The sequence below is a fragment of the Tachyglossus aculeatus genome, chromosome 2, assembly GCF_015852505.1.
Source record: "Tachyglossus aculeatus isolate mTacAcu1 chromosome 2, mTacAcu1.pri, whole genome shotgun sequence".
Taxonomy (NCBI): domain Eukaryota; kingdom Metazoa; phylum Chordata; class Mammalia; order Monotremata; family Tachyglossidae; genus Tachyglossus; species Tachyglossus aculeatus.
This window is the reverse complement of record NC_052067.1, coordinates 14,542,558-14,561,937: the sequence shown is the minus strand read 5'-3', so window position 1 is coordinate 14,561,937 and position 19,380 is coordinate 14,542,558. Positions and strand designations below refer to the sequence as shown.

At 45.9% G+C, this 19,380-nt stretch overlaps 1 protein-coding gene across 1 annotated transcript in view; it reads right to left on the bottom strand.

Moving 5' to 3' along the window:
* Positions 1–12,901, bottom strand: part of KLHL7 (kelch like family member 7) — a 50,351-nt gene extending 37,450 nt beyond the window's left edge. The window contains exon 1 of the mRNA XM_038768146.1: positions 12,681–12,901. Within this exon, the coding sequence (XP_038624074.1) occupies positions 12,681–12,824 (144 nt within the window). The 5' untranslated portion in view covers positions 12,825–12,901. The remainder of the gene's footprint in view (positions 1–12,680) is intronic.
* Positions 12,902–19,380: the final 6,479 nt, after the last annotated feature.

Sequence of the window (19,380 nt, the reverse complement as noted above, 5' to 3'; positions counted from 1 at the left end):
CGTTGGGGTGAGGGATGGGGGAGGAACAGCGGGCCTGAGGAGGGAGTTATATGTCCGGAACAGCTGACGAGGGTGATGGGCATGGGTGTCAATAAGGGAACAGAAATAATTCTGCCTGGCAGAGGAAAGGGCAGGGTTAAGGCAAGAAAAAGGACAAACTGAAAGTGGATAAGGTTAGCCCGGTGTTTAGATTTCCACCAGCAGCCTTCAGCAGCTCCAGCATAACTCTTCTAGACTGTGAGCCCACTGCTGGGTAGGGACCGTCTCTATATGTTGCCAACTTGCACTTCCCAAGCGCTTAGTACAGCGCTCTGCACACAGTAAGCTCTCAATAAATACGATTGAATGAATGAATGAATGAATGAATAAGAGCGAAGGAGGTGGACAGTGGAGGTGATCCAGGGCTGTGGATTAGTAGCGCAAGAGCGACGAAGGGATAGGGGAGCCGGTGAGTTGAGGGTGGAGTTGAGAGCATCTATTTGGTCATCAAGAGGGGGTAGAATTGGTTTGGAGACTAGGTGGGGCGTGATTCATTCATTCAATCGTATTTACTGAGCGCTTACTGTGTGCAGAGCACTGTACTAAGTGCTTGGGAAGTACAAGTTGGATGCACTGAGAGAGAGACCAAATCCACAGCAGCAGCAGCAGCAGAAGCGGTGGCCCCCCAACTTTCTGAACTGGACTTCCAGTCTCACTCATCCCAGGTCTCTGAGGAAGCCTGCGAGATTCCAATAAGGGTTGTAAACCACCCAAACTAATGGCTTTCTGGCCGGCTAGCTCTTTGAAGTTTTTCTCTGCTGGTCCCTTCTCCCTCTAAAATCCCTGCCTGGTTTTTGTCCTGGGGCTCTAAATGAAACTGGCAGCTCTGCTTGCATTCCTTTCTCGCACACGTTTTTTCTCTTCTCCCCTTACATATTGTTGAATAAAAAGTTAACTAAGACGATCGGTCAAAATCGCAGCCACCAGTAACCACGTGGGTTGTAATTTCCAGCAGGTCAGAAAAACAGCTGAAATTATAGAATTTCAGGAAGTCTGAGAAATAGAGAGCTATATAATTCCAAAAGACAATTCTCCAACACTGGGGCAGTGAAACAAACAAAACAAAACAAAAACCCTGCCAGATGACCCTGACAAATGCAATTCATTATATTTTCCCTTTAAGCAAATTAATCCATTTCTGTAAAATATAAAAACAGACATAGAAATGTCAAAACACTGGAATTTATCTGTCCCTTCAGTGGCATAGACAGAGATCAGAGATGTTTTGGGACTTCGTTTTTACAGCCATTTATCTATTTTGGTGGTTTGTGGTCTAACTGATCTACAACGGATCGCAACTTCTTTGAGAATGGGCACCTCATTATCAATCAATCGTATTTATTGAGCGCTTACTGTGTGCAGAGCACTGTACTAAGCGCTTGGGAAGTACAAGTTGGCAGCATATAAACTTCAACCCTAATGGAACTGAAGCCTCGGTTTGAACGGATTCTGAGTCCAGGTGTAGGTCTGGCCCGGTGACACCTTCCCGGCTCACAGCTGTGCTTGTTGGTCACATATGTTTGTCATGACATGAGTGAACTGCAACCTTATAGGAGTGGGCAATTCAACTTCCCTTGGGTTTCCATGCTTTCATCGTCTAGGCGTCCCAGACAAGGCATCTCCTGACTCAACAACTCCCTGTCACCACTACAGTACCCTATTGAGGATAGAGACCCTATAGGGTCTACCCTAGAGACCCTATAGAGGACTCTGAAAATGGCCACAGTGGGAGACAAAGATCCTAATGACAACAGGAACCTATCTCAGTGTTTATAATAGGGACAAACTGCTTGCTGTTATTTCCTCTTTCCCCTTGTGTTTTACCTACTGGGGATTTCAAGGGTTTTTACTCAAGCCACAAGCTTGGATATGCCCCACGTTTTGTTAGCCACCCAAAGGCATGCACACCATGGTTGCGGTAATGTAATTTCTGAAAAGTGCGCAATTATGCCGATACCTTCCAGATTTACCTCTCTTTTCCAGGACGGTGCTTTCCCCATGTCGGGAAAAGAAGCAGGCTCACGTAAAAAATATCACGCAAGGCATCCTCCCCTGATCGTGCACTTCAATGCCTATTTCCTATGTTTCCATGAACCTGGAACAGGCTTCCACTTTATAGATCCCTTCCTTCTTTCAAAGCCATCCCTGATTACGATCTTATTATATAGGGAGTCTTCCTGGTTGGGTCAGTGGAAGGACTTATCCTACCTCCACCACTTGTCTGCTGTGTGACCTTGGGCAAGTCACTTAACTTCTCTGTGCCTCAGTTACCTCATCAGTAAAATGGAGACTAAGACTGGGAGCCCCATGTGGAACAACCTGATTACCTTGCATATACCGCAGTGCTTAGAACAGTGCTTGGCACATAGTAAGCACTTAAATACCATCATTATTATTTTCTGTCAAGTACATAATAATAATAATAATAATAATAATGGCATTTATTAAGCGCTTACTATGTGCAAAGCACTGTTCTAAGCGCTGGGGAGGTTCCAAGGTGATCAGCTTGTCCCATGGGGGGCTCACAATCTTAATCCCCATTTTCCAGATGAGGGAACTGAGGCCCAGAGAAGTGAAGTGACTTGCCCGAAGTCACACAGCTGAAAATTAGCAGAGCCAGGATTTGAACCCGTGACCTCTGACTCCCAAGCCCGGGCTCTTTCCACTGAGCCACGCTGCTTCTCCCAAGATGTTCATGACACAAACTCAAAAACAAATGATACGGAACACTGCATGATCCACATTGCTTGTGGAGTAGCTGTGTTCTTATATAATCTAATGCTCTGAAATCAAGGCAACACGCGAACTAAGAGGAGTTAAAGATGGCTGTTGGATTGAGGCAAGATGGGACTTCAGTAATTAATCGGGTAGGTGGGGTTTTTCTGAGGATGTAGCGGACTATGCACGAGCCGGAGGATTTGAGTGAGCAGGGAAATAACGTGAACAAGGGTGAGAGGCGGGAGAGTTGAGAACAAAGTACAATTACACAACGAGCTTGGGAAAATTGAAGAGTGTGGGCTGAGGACTAGCAGGGGAAGAGTGCCAATCTCCAAGAAGGAGAAAGTTGGCGAAAAGCACCCTGAAGGCAATGATAAGGATGCCTACTTATAAGTGTGTGTGTGGGGGGATGGATAAACAGCCATTAGAGGTTTCTGAGGAGTGGAGAGATGTGTGTTGAGTGACACTTTTGGAAGATTATCTAGTCAGCAGCAAGTAGAATGAATCGACAAGCAGGAAAGGCTGGAAGCTCGGAGACCGATCAGAGGGGTTAATACGGTCTAATCATGAGAGGATGAACACTTGAACCAGGGCAGCCACTATTAGGGTGGAGAGGAAGGGTCAGAGCTGGGAAATGTCAGGGAGGAACAATGGAGCAAGTGATTAAATGCGAGAGCTGAAAGGTGGTGAGGCGTGGAGAGGATGGTGGGTTATTAACAGAGATGGGAAAGTTGGAGGAAAGAAGAGAGGTTCAAGTTTAGGCAGTTTAGTTCGTTCAATCAATCAATCAATCGTATTTATTGAGCGCTTACTATGTGCAGAGCACTGTACTAAGCGCTTGGGAAGTACAAATTGGCAACACATAGAGACAGTCCCTACCCAACAGTGGGCTCACAGTCTAAAAGGGGGAGACAGAGAACAGAACCAATCATACCAACAAAATAAAATAAATAGGATAGAAATGTACAAGTAAAATAAATAAATAAATAAATAGAGTAATAAATATGTACAACCATATATACATATATACAGGTGCTGTGGGGAAGGGAAGGAGGTAAGATGGGGGGATGGAGAGGGGGACGAGGGGGAGAGGAAGGAAGGGGCTCAGTCTGGGAAGGCCTCCTGGAGGAGGTGAGCTCTCAGCAGGGCCTTGAAGGGAGGAAGAGAGCTAGCTTGGCGGAGGGGCAGAGGGAGGGCATTTCAGGCCCGGGGGATGACGTGGGCCGGGGGTCGACGGCGGGACAGGCGAGAACGAGGTACAGTGAGGAGATTAGCGGTGGAGGAGCGGAGGGTGCGGGCTGGGCAGTAGAAGGAGAGAAGGGAGGTGAGGTAGGAGGGGGCGAGGTGATGGACAGCCTTGAAGCCCAGGGTGAGGAGTTTCTGCCTGATGGGCAGATTGATTGGTAGCCACTGGAGATTTTTGAGGAGGGGAGTGATATGCCCAGAGCGTTTCTGGACAAAGATAATCCGGGCAGCAGCATGAAGTATGGACTGAAGTGGAGAGAGACACGAGGATGGGAGATCAGAGAGAAGGCTGGTGCACTAGTCCAGACGGGATAGGATGAGAGCTTGAATGAGCAGGGTAGCAGTTTGGATGGAGAGGAAAGGGCGGATCTTGGCAATGTTGCGGAGCTGAGACCGGCAGGTTTTGGTGACGGCTTGGATGTGAGGGGTGAATGACAGAGCGGAGTCGAGGATGACACCAAGGTTGCGGGCTTGTGAGACGGGAAGGATGGTAGTGCCGTCAACAGAGATGGGAAAGTCAGGGAGAGGACAAGGTTTCGCAAGTCAAGTTTAGACTATTTAATCTGCAGGCAGGAATACAAGTGGAAATGTCCTGGAAGCAAGAGGAAATATGAAACAGTATAGCAGGCATTCACAGAGAGGTGGTAGCTATGACAACAGATGACTTCTCCAGAAAAGTGTGGGTGAAGTGAAAAGAGCCCTGCAGGGTGCCCATAGTTAGGGTATAAGTAGAGGAGGAGGAGCCAGTGGCACTGCAAGGAGGAGGGGGTGATAAAAAGTGTCAAAGGTGGCCAGCTAAGATGTAAAGGACGATTGGGGCAGAGGAAATGTCTACCGTACTTGCTTATGAGGAAGTCATTGGTGACACTGCGAAGTGCGGTCTCGGTTAAGCGTTTTCGAAGGCACATCTCCTCCAAGAGGCCTTCCCAGATTAAGCCCCTCCTTCCCTCGTCACCCATTCCCTTCTGCATCACCCTGACTTGCTCCCTTTGTTCTTCCCACCTCCCAGCCCCACAGTACATAGCTGTAATCCGAATGAATGAATGAAATCAAGGAAGCCAAAAACCTGATGGGGTGGAGGTGGGGGGGGGGTCAAAAAGTTGGGGGAGACCAGTTTTGAGTTTCGTCTTTTCTACTCCCCCTTCCTGGTCCACCTCTGGTGGGAACGCTGTGAGCCCCCCGTGGGATGGCCTGATCACCTTGTAACCTCTCCAGCGCTTAGAACAGTGCTTTGCACATAGTAAGCGCTTAATAAATGCCATTATTGTTATTATAACGCTCATCAAAAGCCAGTCAATGTGGGAAAATAAAAACAAGGGGCCTAGATAATCCACCCAATATATAGGGGAGAGTTTGCCATCTGTCCTTAAACATTACAATCCTTTAACTCTCCTCACCACTTTTGCTGCTCACTTTGAAAGCCGGGTGCTTCGATCTTCAGAAAACGGGGCAAAAATAATAAGTACTATGCGTTTGGAAAGCACAAGAAGCAGCGTGGCTTAGTGGAAAGAGCATGGGCTTGGGAGTCGGAGGTCGTGGGTTCTAATCCCAGCTCCTCCACTTGTCAGCTGTGTGACTTTGGGCAAATCGCTTCACTTCCCTGTGCCTCGGTTACCTCATCTGTAAAATGGGGATTAAGACTGTGAGCCCCACCTGGGACAACCTGATCACTGATCACCTAGTGCTTAGAGCAGTGCCTGGCACAAAGTAAGGGCTTAACAACTACCATCACTATTATTATTATTATTATTACAATTCAGCAACAAAGGGAGACAATCCCTGCCCACAACAGGCTCACAGTCTAGAAGGGGCATCAAAACAAGTAGTCAGGCATCAATAGCACCGTTATAAATAGAATTAGAGATATATACACATCATTAATATAAACAGAATTCTAGATATATACATACGTACAGAGAAGCAGCGTGGCTCAGTGGAAAGAGCTCAGGTTTAGGAGTCAGAGGTCATGGGTTCTAATCCCAGCTCCGCCACTTGTCAGCTGTGTGACTTTGGGCAAGTCATTACCCTTCTCTGGGCCTCAGTTCCCTCATCTGAGAGCTCACCTCCTCCAAGAGGCCTTCCCAGACTGAGCCCCCTTTTTCCTATTCTCCTCATCACCCCCTCAACCTCCTTCCCCTCCCCACAGCACTTGTATATATTTGTACAAATTTATTACTCTATTTTACTTGTACATATTTACTTTACTTTGTTAATGAAGTGTGCATATAGCCTTAATTCTATTTGTTCTGACGATTTTGACACCTGTCTACGTGTTTGGTTTTGTTGCCTGTCTCCCCCCTTCTAGACTGTGAGCCCGTTGTTGGGTGGGGACCGTCTCTCTATGTTGCCGACTTGTACTTCCCAAGCGTTTAGTACAGTGCTCTGCACACAGTAAGCGCTCAATAAACACGACTGAATGAATGAATGAACTCCCCACTCCACCCGCTGGCCAGCATTCCAACAGTGCTTGGCACATAATAAGCGCTTTCCACAGCCCATCATTATTAATAATAACAGTAATAATAATAATGGCATGTTAAGCGCTTACTACATCCCAAGCACTGTTCTAAACACTGGGGGAGGATACAAGGTCATCAGATCACGGGCTTGGGTGTCGGAGGTCATGGGTTCTAATCCCGGCTCCGCCATCTGTCAGCCGTGTGGCTTTGGGCCAGTCACTTCACTTCTCTGGGCCTCAGTTCTCTCATCTGTAAAATGGGGATGAAGACTGTGAGCCCTCCCCCACCCCTCCCCGTTAGCGTGGCTCAGTGGAAAGAGCCCGGGCTTTGGAGTCGGAGGTCATGGGTTCAAATCCCGGCTCCTTCAACGGTCAGCTGTGTGACTTTGGGCAAGTCACTTGACTTCTCTGGGCCTCAGTTCCTTCGTCTGTAAAATGGGGATTAAAACTGTGAGCCCCCGGGGGACAACCTGATCACCATGTACCCCCCCGCAGCGCTTAGAACGGTGCTTAGCACAAAGTAAGCGCTTAACAAATGCCATCATTATTATTATTCTGCCGCTCCACCCCAACACGGTGCTCTTCAGCGCACCGGCGGGTCTCGGCACTCCCCATCACCCCCCCATGTATTTATTGAGTGCTTCTCAGTGGGCTGAGCGCTTCCTTCCCTTCCCCACAGCACCTGTATATATGTTTGTACATATTTATCACTCTATTTATTTTACTTGTACATATCTATTCCATTTATTATTTTGTTTTGTTAGTATGTTTGGTTTTGTTCTCCGTCTCCCCCTTTAAGACTGTGAGCCCACTGTTGGGTAGGGACTGTCTCTCTATGTTGCCAACTTGCACTTCCCAAGCGCTTAGTATAGTGCTCTGCACACAGTAAGCGCTCAATAAATACGATTGATTGATTGATTGATTGCCCAGTATGGGAACAGAGACTTGTGGGCATGGAATAAATACATTCTATTTATTTTATTTTGTCAGTATGTTTGGTTTTGTTCTCTGTCTCCCCCTTTTAGACTGTGAGCCCACTGTTGGGTAGGGACCGTCTCTATACGTTGCCAATTTGGACTTTCCAAGCGCTTAGTACAGTGCTCTGCACACAGTAAGCGCTCAATAAATACGATTGATTGATTGATTCACCGTACCTCGTTCTCGCCTGTCCCGCCATCGACCCCCGGCCCACATCCTCCCCCGGGCCTGGAATGCCCTCCCTCTGCCCACCCGCCAAGCTAGCTCTCTTCCTCCCTTCAAGGCCCTGCTGAGAGCTCACCTCCTCCAGGAGGCCTTCCCAGACTGAGCCCCTTCCTTCCTCTCCCCCTCGCCCCCCTCTCCATCCCCCCATCTTACCTCCTTCCCTTCCCCACAGCACCTGTACATATGGATATATGCTTGTACATATTTATTACTCTATTTATTTATTTACTTATTTTACTTGTACCTATCTATTCATTTTATTTTGTTAGTATGTTTGGTTTTGTTCTCTGTCTCCCCCTTTTAGACTGTGAGCCCACTGCTGGGTAAGGACTGTCTCTCTATGTTGCCAATTTGTACTTCCCAAGCGCTTAGTCCAGTGCTCTGCACCCAGTAAGCGCTCAATAAATACGATTGATTGACTAATTGATTGTCCAGTATGGGAACAGAGACTTGTGGGCAGGGAATAAATACATTCTATTTATTTTGTTAGTATGTTTGGTTTTGTTGTCTGTCTTCCCCTTTTAGACTGTGAGCCCGCTGTTGGGTAGGGACCGTCTCTATATGGTGCCAACTTGGACTTCCCAAGCGCTTAGTCCAGTGCTCTGCACCCAGTAAGCGCTCAATAAATACGATTGATTGATTGATTGATTGTCCAGTATGGGAACAGAGACTTGTGGACAAGGAATAAATACATTCTATTTATTTTGTTAGTATGTTTGGTTTTGTTGTCTGTCTCCCCCTTCTAGACTGTGAGCCCACTGTTGGTTAGGGCCTGTCTCTATATGTTGCCAACTTGGACTTCCCAAGCGCTTAGCACAGTGCTCTGCACCCAGTAAGCGCTCAATAAGTATGATTGATCGATTGATTGTCCAGTATGGGAACAGAGACTTGTGGACAAGGAATAAATACATTCTATTTATTTTATTTTGTCAGTATGTTTGGTTTTGTTCTCTGTCTCCCCCTTCTAGACTGTGAGCCCACTGTTGGGTAGGGCCTGTCTCTATATGCTGCCAACTTGTACTTCCCAAGCGCTTAGTCCAGTGCTCTGCACACAGTGAGCGCTCAATAAATACGATTGATTGATTGTCCAGTATGGGAACAGAGACTCGTGGGCAAGGAATAAATACATTCTATTTATTTTATTAGTATGTTTGGTTTTGCTCTGTCTCCCCCTTTTAGACTGTGAGCCCACTGTTGGGTTGGGGCCGTCTCTAGACGTCGCCAACTTGTCCCAAGCGCTTAGCACAGTGCTCTGCACACAGTGAGCGCTCAATAAATACGATTGATTGTCCAGTATGGGAACAGAGACTCGTGGGCAAGGAATAAATACATTCTATTTATTTTATTAGTATGTTTGGTTTTGTTCTGTCTCCCCCTTTTAGACTGTGAGCCCACTGTTGGGCTGGGGCCGTCTCTAGACGTTGCCAACTTGTCCCAAGCGCTTAGCACAGTGCTCTGCACACAGTGAGCGCTCAATAAATACGATTGATTGTCCAGTATGGGAACAGAGACTCGTGGGCAAGGAATAAATACATTCTATTTATTTTATTAGTATGTTTGGTTTTGTTCTGTCTCCCCCTTTTAGACTGTGAGCCCACTGTTGGGCTGGGGCCGTCTCTAGACGTTGCCAACTTGTCCCAAGCGCTTAGCACAGTGCTCTGCACCCAGTGAGCGCTCAATAAATACGATTGATTGTCCAGTATGGGAACAGAGACTCGTGGGCAAGGAATAAATACATTCTATTTATTTTGTTTGTATGTTTGGTTTTGTTCTGTCTCCCCCTTTTAGACTGTGAGCCCACTGTTGGGCTGGGGCCGTCTCTAGACGTTGCCAACTTGTCCCAAGCGCTTAGCACAGTGCCCTGCACCCAGTGAGTGCTCAATAAATACGATTGATTGTCCAGTATGGGAACAGAGACTCGTGGGCAAGGAATAAATACATTCTATTTATTTTGTTTGTATGTTTGGTTTTGTTCTGTCTCCCCCTTTTAGACTGTGAGCCCACTGTTGGGTTGGGGCCGTCTCTAGACGTCGCCAACTTGTCCCAAGTGCTTAGCACAGTGCCCTACACACAGTGAGCGCTCAATAAATACGATTGATTGTCCAGTATGGGAACAGAGACTCGTGGGCAAGGAATAAATACATTCTATTTATTTTATTAGTATGTTTGGTTTTGTTCTGTCTCCCCCTTTTAGACTGTGAGCCCACTGTTGGGCTGGGGCCGTCTCTAGACGTTGCCAACTTGTCCCAAGCGCTTAGCACAGTGCCCTGCACACAGTGAGCGCTCAATAAATACGATTGATTGTCCAGTATGGGAACAGAGACTCGTGGGCAAGGAATAAATACATTCTATTTATTTTATTAGTACGTTTGGTTCGGTTCTCTGTCTCCCCCTTTTAGACTGTGAGCCCACTGTTGGGTTGGGGCCGTCTCTAGACGTCGCCAACTTGTCCCAAGCGCTTAGCACAGTGCTCTGCACACAGTGAGCGCTCAATAAATACGATTGATTGTCCAGTATGGGAACAGAGACTCGTGGGCAAGGAATAAATACATTCTATTTATTTTATTAGTATGTTTGGTTTTGTTCTCTGTCTCCCCCTTTTAGCCTGTGAGCCCGCTGTTGGGTAGGGACTGTCTCTAGACGTTGCCAACTTGTCCTTCCCAAGCGCTTAGCACAGTGCCCTGCACCCAGTGAGCGCTCAATAAATACGATTGATTGTCCAGTATGGGAACAGAGACTCGTGGGCAAGGAATAAATACATTCTATTTATTTTATTAGTACGTTTGGTTTTGTTCTGTCTCCCCCTTTTAGACTGTGAGCCCACTGTTGGGCTGGGGCCGTCTCTAGACGTTGCCAACTTGTCCCAAGCGCTTAGCACAGTGCTCTGCACACAGTGAGCGCTCAATAAATACGATTGATTGTCCAGTATGGGAACAGAGACTCGTGGACAAGGAATAAATACATTCTATTTATTTTGTTTGTATGTTTGGTTTTGTTCTGTCTCCCCCTTTTAGACTGTGAGCCCACTGTTGGGCTGGGGCCGTCTCTAGACGTTGCCAACTTGTCCCAAGCGCTTGGCACAGTGCTCTGCACACAGTGAGCGCTCAATAAATACGACTGATTGTCCAGTATGGGAACAGAGACTCGTGGGCAAGGAATAAATACATTCTATTTATTTTATTAGTACGTTTGGTTCGGTTCTCTGTCTCCCCCTTTTAGACTGTGAGCCCACTGTTGGGTTGGGGCCGTCTCTAGACGTTGCCAACTTGTCCCAAGCGCTTAGCACAGTGCCCTGCACACAGTGAGCGCTCAATAAATACGATTGATTGTCCAGTATGGGAACAGAGACTCGTGGGCAAGGAATAAATACATTCTATTTATTTTGTTTGTATGTTTGGTTTTGTTCTCTGTCTCCCCCTTTTAGCCTGTGAGCCCGCTGTTGGGTAGGGACTGTCTCTAGACGTTGCCAACTTGTCCTTCCCAAGCGCTTAGCACAGTGCCCTGCACACAGTGAGCGCTCAATAAATACGATTGATTGTCCAGTATGGGAACAGAGACTTGTGGACAAGGAATAAATACATTCTATTTATTTTATTAGTATGTTTGGTTTTGTTCTGTCTCCCCCTTTTAGACTGTGAGCCCACTGTTGGGCTGGGGCCGTCTCTAGACGTTGCCAACTTGTCCCAAGCGCTTAGCACAGTGCTCTGCATCCAGTGAGCGCTCAATAAATACGATTGATTGTCCAGTATGGGAACAGAGACTCGTGGGCAAGGAATAAATACATTCTATTTATTTTATTAGTATGTTTGGTTTTGTTCTGTCTCCCCCTTTTAGACTGTGAGCCCACTGTTGGGCTGGGGCCGTCTCTAGACGTCGCCAACTTGTCCCAAGCGCTTAGCACAGTGCTCTGCACCCAGTGAGCGCTCAATAAATACGATTGATTGTCCAGTATGGGAACAGAGACTCGTGGGCAAGGAATAAATACATTCTATTTATTTTATTAGTATGTTTGGTTCGGTTCTCTGTCTCCCCCTTTTAGACTGTGAGCCCACTGTTGGGTTGGGGCCGTCTCTAGACGTTGCCAACTTGTCCCAAGCGCTTAGCACAGTGCCCTGCACCCAGTGAGCGCTCAATAAATACGATTGATTGTCCAGTATGGGAACAGAGACTCGTGGGCAAGGAATAAATACATTCTATTTATTTTGTTTGTATGTTTGGTTTTGTTCTCTGTCTCCCCCTTTTAGCCTGTGAGCCCGCTGTTGGGTAGGGACTGTCTCTAGACGTTGCCAACTTGTCCTTCCCAAGCGCTTAGCACAGTGCCCTGCACACAGTGAGCGCTCAATAAATACGATTGATTGTCCAGTATGGGAACAGAGACTTGTGGACAAGGAATAAATACATTCTATTTATTTTATTAGTATGTTTGGTTTTGTTCTGTCTCCCCCTTTTAGACTGTGAGCCCACTGTTGGGCTGGGGCCGTCTCTAGACGTTGCCAACTTGTCCCAAGCGCTTAGCACAGTGCTCTGCACACAGTGAGCGCTCAATAAATACGATTGATTGTCCAGTATGGGAACAGAGACTCGTGGGCAAGGAATAAATACATACTATTTATTTTATTAGTACGTTTGGTTTTGTTCTGTCTCCCCCTTTTAGACTGTGAGCCCACTGTTGGGCTGGGGCCGTCTCTAGACGTTGCCAACTTGTCCCAAGCGCTTAGCACAGTGCCCTGCACACAGTAAGCGCTCAATCAATACGATTGATTGATTGATTGATTGTCTAGTATGGGAACAGAGACTTGTGGGCAAGGAATAAATACATTCTATTTATTTTATTAGTACGTTTGGTTTTGTTCTGTCTCCCCCTTTTAGACTGAGCGCCCCATGTTGGGTAGGGCCTGTCTCTATATGTTGCCAACTTGGACTTCCCAAGCGCTTAGTACAATGCTCTGCACATAGTAATTGCTCAATAAATACGATTGATTGATTGATTGGGGGTGGAGCCCCAGGGGGTGGCTACCTGTTTCCTCATGGTGTTCATGACGCCCATGAAGCCGGCCAGCAGCTTGGCCTCCTCCCGGGCGGCCAGCTTCTTCTCCGTCTTCTTCTTGGCGGTGGCGGCGGCGGCGGCGGCGGCGGGCTTCTCGGGCGCCGAGGCCGCCATGGGCGGGCGGCTAGGCCCGGGCGGCCGCGCTGAGGGAGCCTGAGGCGAGGCGGACCGGATCGGGCCGGATCGGACCGGACCCAGCCGGAGCGGAGCGGCGCGGAGCGGGGGGAGGCGGCGCGCGAGCCGGAAGTGCCCGGGCCAAGCGCGCGGGGGGGGGGAGGGGAGACGAACAGGAAGAGCCTCCCCTTCCCCGCCCCCTCCTCTGCGCCTGCGCGTACCTGCCCCCCTCGCCCTCTGCCCTCTCCCCCCCCATAGTATTAGTCATTCATTCAGTCGTATTTATTGAGCGCTTACTGTGTGCAGAGCAATCAATCGATCATATTTATTGAGTGCGCAGAGCACTGGACTGTACTCTGTACTGTACTGTGGGACAGCCCGATTGCCTTGTAACCTCCCCAGCGCTTAGAACAGTGCTTTGCACATAGTAAGTGCTTAACAAATGCCATTATAAAAAAAAAATGAATGAAGAAAAACACTATTATTATTAGCATTGATTGATTGACAGATTGGCTGATTGGCAGACTGGCCCTGCTGAGAGCTCACCTCCTCCAGGAGGCCTTCCCAGACTGAGCCCCTTCCTTCCTTTCCCCCTCGTCCCCCTCTCCATTCCCCCATCTTACCTCCTTCCCTTCCCCACAGCACCTGTATATATGTTTGTACATATTTATTACTCTATTTATTTTACTTGTACATTTCTATCCTATTTATTTTATTTTGTTGGTATGTTTGGTTCTGTTCTCTGTCTCCCCCTTCTAGACTGTGAGCCCGCTGTTGGGTAGGGACTGTCTCTATGTGTTGCCAATTTGTACTTCCCAAGCGCTTAGTCCAGTGCTCTGCACATAGTAAGCGCTCAATAAATACGATTGATGGATTGATTGATTGTACTAAGCGCTTGGGAAGTCCAAGTTGGCAACATCTAGAGACAGTCCCTACCCAACAGCGGGCTCACAGTCTAGAAGGGGGAGACGGAGAACAAAACCAAACGTGCTAACAAAATAAGATAAATAGAATAGATAGGTACAAGTAAAATAAATAAATAAATAGAGTGATAAATACGTACATCATCATCATCAATTGTATTTATTGAGCGCTTACTGTGTGCACAGCACTGGAAGTACAAGTTGGCAACATAGAGAGACAGTCCCTACCCAACCGTGGGCTCACAGTCTAAAAGGGGGAGACAGAGAACAAAACCAAACATACTGACAAAATTAAATAAATAGAATAGATAGGTACAAGTAAAATAAATAAATAAATAGAGTAATAAATACGTACATCATCATCATCAATTGTACTTATTGAGCGCATACTGTGTGCAGAGCACTGGAAGTACAAGTTGGCAACATAGACAGTCCCTACCCAACAGTGGGCTCATAGTCTAAAAGGGGGAGACAGAGAACAAAACCAAACATACTAACAAAAGAAAATAAATAGAATAGATAGGTACAAGTAAAATAAATAAATAAATCGAGTAATAAATACGTACATCATCATCATCAATTGTATTTATTGAGCACTTACTGTGTGCAGAGCACTGGAAGTACAAGTTGGCAACATAGAGAGACAGTCCCTACCCAACAGTGGGCTCACAGTCTAAAAGGGGGAGACAGAGAACAAAACCAAACATACTAACAAAAGAAAATAAATAGAATAGATAGGTACAAGTAAAATAAATAAATAAATCGAGTAATAAATACGTACATCATCATCATCAATCGTATTTATTGAGCGCTTACTGTGTGCAGAGCACTGGACTAAGCGCTTGGGAAGTCCAAGTTGGCAACAACTAGAGACAGTCCCTACCCAACAGCGGGCTCACAGTCTAAAAGGGGGAGACAGAGAACAAAACCAAACATGCTAACAAAATGAAATAAATAGAATAGATAGTTACAAGTAAAATAAATAGAGTAATAAATACGTACATCATCATCATCAATTGTATTTATTGAGCGCTTACTGTGTGCAGAGCACTGGACTAAGCGCTTGGGAAGTCCAAGTTGGCAACATAGAGAGACGGCCCCTACCCAACAGCGGGCTCACAGTCTAAAAGAGCACTGTACTAAGCGCTTGAGAAGTACAACTCGGTAAGAGAGACGGTCCCTACCCAACAACGGGCTCACAGTCTAGAAGGAGGAGAGAGAAAACAGAACAACTCTCTCTCCCCTTCCCCCTTCTCCCCTCCCCAACCCCCTCTCTCTCCTCTCCTCATTCATTCAGTCGTATTTAGTGAGCGCTTACCGTGTGCACAGCACTGTACTAAACGCCTCGCCCCCCCATCCTTCTCTACCATCATCATCATCATCATCAATCGTATTTATTGAGCTCTTACTGTGTGCAGAGCACTGGACTGAGCGCTTGGGAAGTACAAGTTGGCAACGTAGAGAGACGGCCCCTACCCAACAGTGGGCTCACAGTCTAAAAGGGGCAGACGGAGAACGAAACCAAACATACTAACAAAATAAAATAGATAGAATAGATATGTACAAGTAAAATAAATTAATAGAGTCATAAATATGCACAAACATATACACATCATCATCATCAATCGTATTTATTGAGCGCTTACTGTGTGCAGAGCACTGGACTAAGCGCTTGGGAAGTACAAGTTGGCAACATAGAGAGATAGTCCCTACCCAACAGTGGGCTCACAGTCTAAGGGGGAGACAGAGAACAAAACCAAGCATACTAACAAAATAAAATAAAAAGAATAGATATGTACAGGTAAAATAAATTAATAGAGTAATAAATATGTACAAACATATATACATCATCATCATCATCATCAATCGTATTTATTGAGCGCTTACTGTGTGCAGAGCACTGGACTGAGCGCTTGGGAAGTACAAGTTGGCGCCATAGAGAGACAGCCCCTACCCAACAGCGGGCTCACAGTCTAAAAGGGGGAGACAGAGAACAAAACCAAACATACTAACAAAATAAAATAAACAGAATAGATATGTACAAGTAAAATAAATTAATAGAGTAATAAATATGTGCAAACATATATACATCATCATCATCACCATCAATCGTATTTATTGAGCGCTTACTGTGTGCGGAGCACTGGACTAAGCACTTGGGAAGTACAAGTTGGCAACATAGAGAGGCAATCCCTACCCAACAGCGGGGTCACAGTCTAAAAGGGGGAGACAGACAACGAAACCAAACATACTAACAAAATAAAATAAAAAGAATAGATATGTACAAGTAAAATAAATAAATAAATAAATAGGGTAATAAATATGTACAAACATATAACCATATATACAGGTGCTGTGGGGAAGGGAAGGAGGTAAGATGGGGGGGATGGAGAGGGGGACGAGGGGGAGAGGAAGGAAGGGGCTCAGTCTGGGAAGGCCTCCTGGAGGAGGTGAGCTCTCAGCAGGGCCTTGAAGGGAGGAAGAGAGCGAGCTTGGCGGGTGGGCAGAAGGAGGCCATTCCAGGCCAGGGGGAGGACGTGGGCCGGGGGTCGATGGCGGGACAGGCATCCTTGCTCCCTTTCCCCTGGCTTTAAGTGGCCAGAGCCCGGGCTTGGGAGTCAGAGGTCGTGGATTCTAATCCCGGCTCCGCCACTTACCAGCTGAGTGACTTTGGGCAAGTCACTTCACTTCCCTGAGCCTCAGTTCCCTTGTCTGCATAATGAGGATTAAGACTGGGAGCCCCTCGTGGGGCCACCTGATAATACTAGGTCACTCCCCTCCTCAAAAATCTCCAGTGTCTGCCTGCCAACCTATGAATCAAGCAAAAACTCCTCACTCTTGGCTTCAAGGCCGTCCATCACCTCGCCCCCTCCTACCTCACCTCCCTTTTCTCCTTCTCCAGCCCAGCCCGCACCCTCCACTCCTGTGCCACCACTCACCGCCTCACTGGGCCTCATTCTGGCCTGTCCCGCCATCGACCCCCGGCCCACCTCCTCCCTCCACACAACCACCAAGCTAGCTCTCTTCCCCCCTTCAAAGCCCTACTGAGCGCTCACCTCCTCCAGGAGGCCTTCCCACACTCAGCCCCCCTTTTCCTCTCCTCCTCCCCATCCCCCCGCCTTACCTCCTTCCCCTCCCCACAGTACTTCTATATATTTTTACAGATTTATTACTCTATTATTAATTTTACTTGTACATATTTACTACTCTCTTTTGTTAATGACGCGCATATAGCTGTAATTCTACTTATTCTGACGATTTGGACACTTGTTCTGTTGCCTTGTCTCCCCTTCTAGACTGTGAGCCCGTTGTTGGGTAGGGGCCGTCACTGTCTGCTGCCAACTTGTACTTCCCAAGCGCTTAGTGCAGTGCTCTGCACACAGTAAACGCTCAGTAAATACGATTGAATTGAATACTACTACTAATAATGATGGCATTTGTCAAGCGCTTACTATGTGCCAAGTACTGTTCTAAGCGCTGGGGGGGGCGGGGATACAAGGTAATCAGGTTGTCCCATGTGGGGCTCACAGTTTTTATCTCTCCCAGCTCTTAGAACAGTGCTTGACACATAGTAAGCTCTGAACAAATACTATTATTATTATTATTATTATTATTACTATTACTCTGCCTGCCCCCACCTCCTCTCCTTGCCCCCCTCCCCACCTCTTCCCCCTGTCACTGTCTCTCTCCCCTTTTCTTCTGTTCTTCCCCCCTCCCCATCACTCCTCCTCCCTCCCTCTGCCCTACCCCCTTCCCCTTCCCACAGCACTTGTGTATATTTGTACATATACTCTTATTTATTTTATTAATGACAGGAATATAGCTATAATTCTATTTATCTGTTTTGACGGTATTGACACCTGTCTACTTGTTTTGTTGTCTGTCTCCCCCCTCTAGACTGTGAGCCCGTTATTGAGTAGGGACCATCTCTACATGTTGCCGATTTGTACTCTCCCAAGCGCTTAGTCCAGTGCTCTGCAGACAGTAAGCGCTCAATAAATACGATGGAATGAATGAATGAATACTGTCCCCTCCCCCTCCTCTACTGTCCCCTCCTCCCTCTCTTGGTCCCCTTGGGGTTCTGTGCTTCAGTTGGGATGTCAGGCCAGTGTTTTGGTGCAAAAGTGCAAAAACAGGTTGCCGTTTATACAGCTAAATATTTTCATATGGATAATGTGGCAGCTCTTGAGAAACAGCTGTGTGAAGCCTTTCTGCCGATCCCATGGCCGTTACAGAGTTTGGGGAAATCGTTTTATGTTGGATTACTCAACATCAAAACTCTTTGTTTAAAATTAACTTAGATTTATTCCTAAATTGGTAATTCTTTCAAAGAAGACTTTAGCCCCCATTGCAAAGGAAGAATTTGAGGAAATAATTAAAAAAATATATATTTTTAGGATAAATTGATGCCAGTAGATTGAATACGTGTGAGAGAAAATAAAAGTAACAAGAAACGAAGATCATTAGCTTCATATTTATTCAAAAACATTCCTTGCAGTTGATAAGATAGAAGTACAAGTCCCTAGTATACACTGTCTGAAATAGATGAGCATCAGATCTCTTGGGATTTTTGATGTAGAGGAGCATTCTTCGTTGATAAGATGTTCTTTTCTCGGGACAACGGAATAATTTACATTCATGCAGAATACATTTATGTCAAACTTGCAGAATAAATGCTTAGTTAAAAGCAGGGTTTTATGTAAATACTTTATGTTGAGTTCTCAGCCAAAAACCATTTGATAAGTTCTTCAAGATACCTTTTAACCGAAATCAAATTCAAATGCAAATTCAAAATCTAGTAATGGTCACTTATACTTTCAGCTTGTTAGAGAAGGCAAACTTCTTGAAGACAAAGACGTCCTCTCGATGTTCTGAAAATTGCTTAGAGCTATGTTATGAGGACCCTCTGTACACTAGCAGACGATGACCTTCCTTCTAAGATTCAGCAGATGTATTTGCTACAAATTGGATTATGGTCCATGTCTTATGAACAGATTTTTGGGGGATTTTTGACATATTACTTTGTCAAGTAATCCAGTAATTCAAGTAATTACATTACTGAATTTGTAATGTAATTCAGTCAAGTTCATTTTCCGAGAAAAGAATATAGAATATAATTAATGGACATTTAGTTTTATGAGGTGGTAAAAATTCCTGTTTATTATATTTTTCAGTAAATATGGATAGGAATCAAGTTTCACTTTAGAAGAATTAGACTATATTAAATGGTTTAACTGTATAACTTTCCTCACTGTGGGCGGGAAACGTGTCTACCAACTCTGTTATATTGTATATTCCCCTGCGCTTAGTACTGTATGCTGCATACAGTAAATGCTGAATAAATATGATTTATTATTAATATAACTATGATTATTATTGTCATTGTTATTACTATTACTAGCCAGTGGCAGAGCTGGGACTAGAAAACCAGGTCCTCTGACTCCCAAACACATGCTGTTTCCACTAGAACGCGCCTCCCCTTTCCCACAAAATAGGTACAGGAGCAGTATTTTTTATGAATCTGAATTTTCTCACATAAGTTATAGAAAAAATATGAAGTTACAGGAAAAAATAGGAGGAAAATGCTCAGGCATTTTTGAAAGCTCCTTTGACAGATTTCCTTTAAATTCATT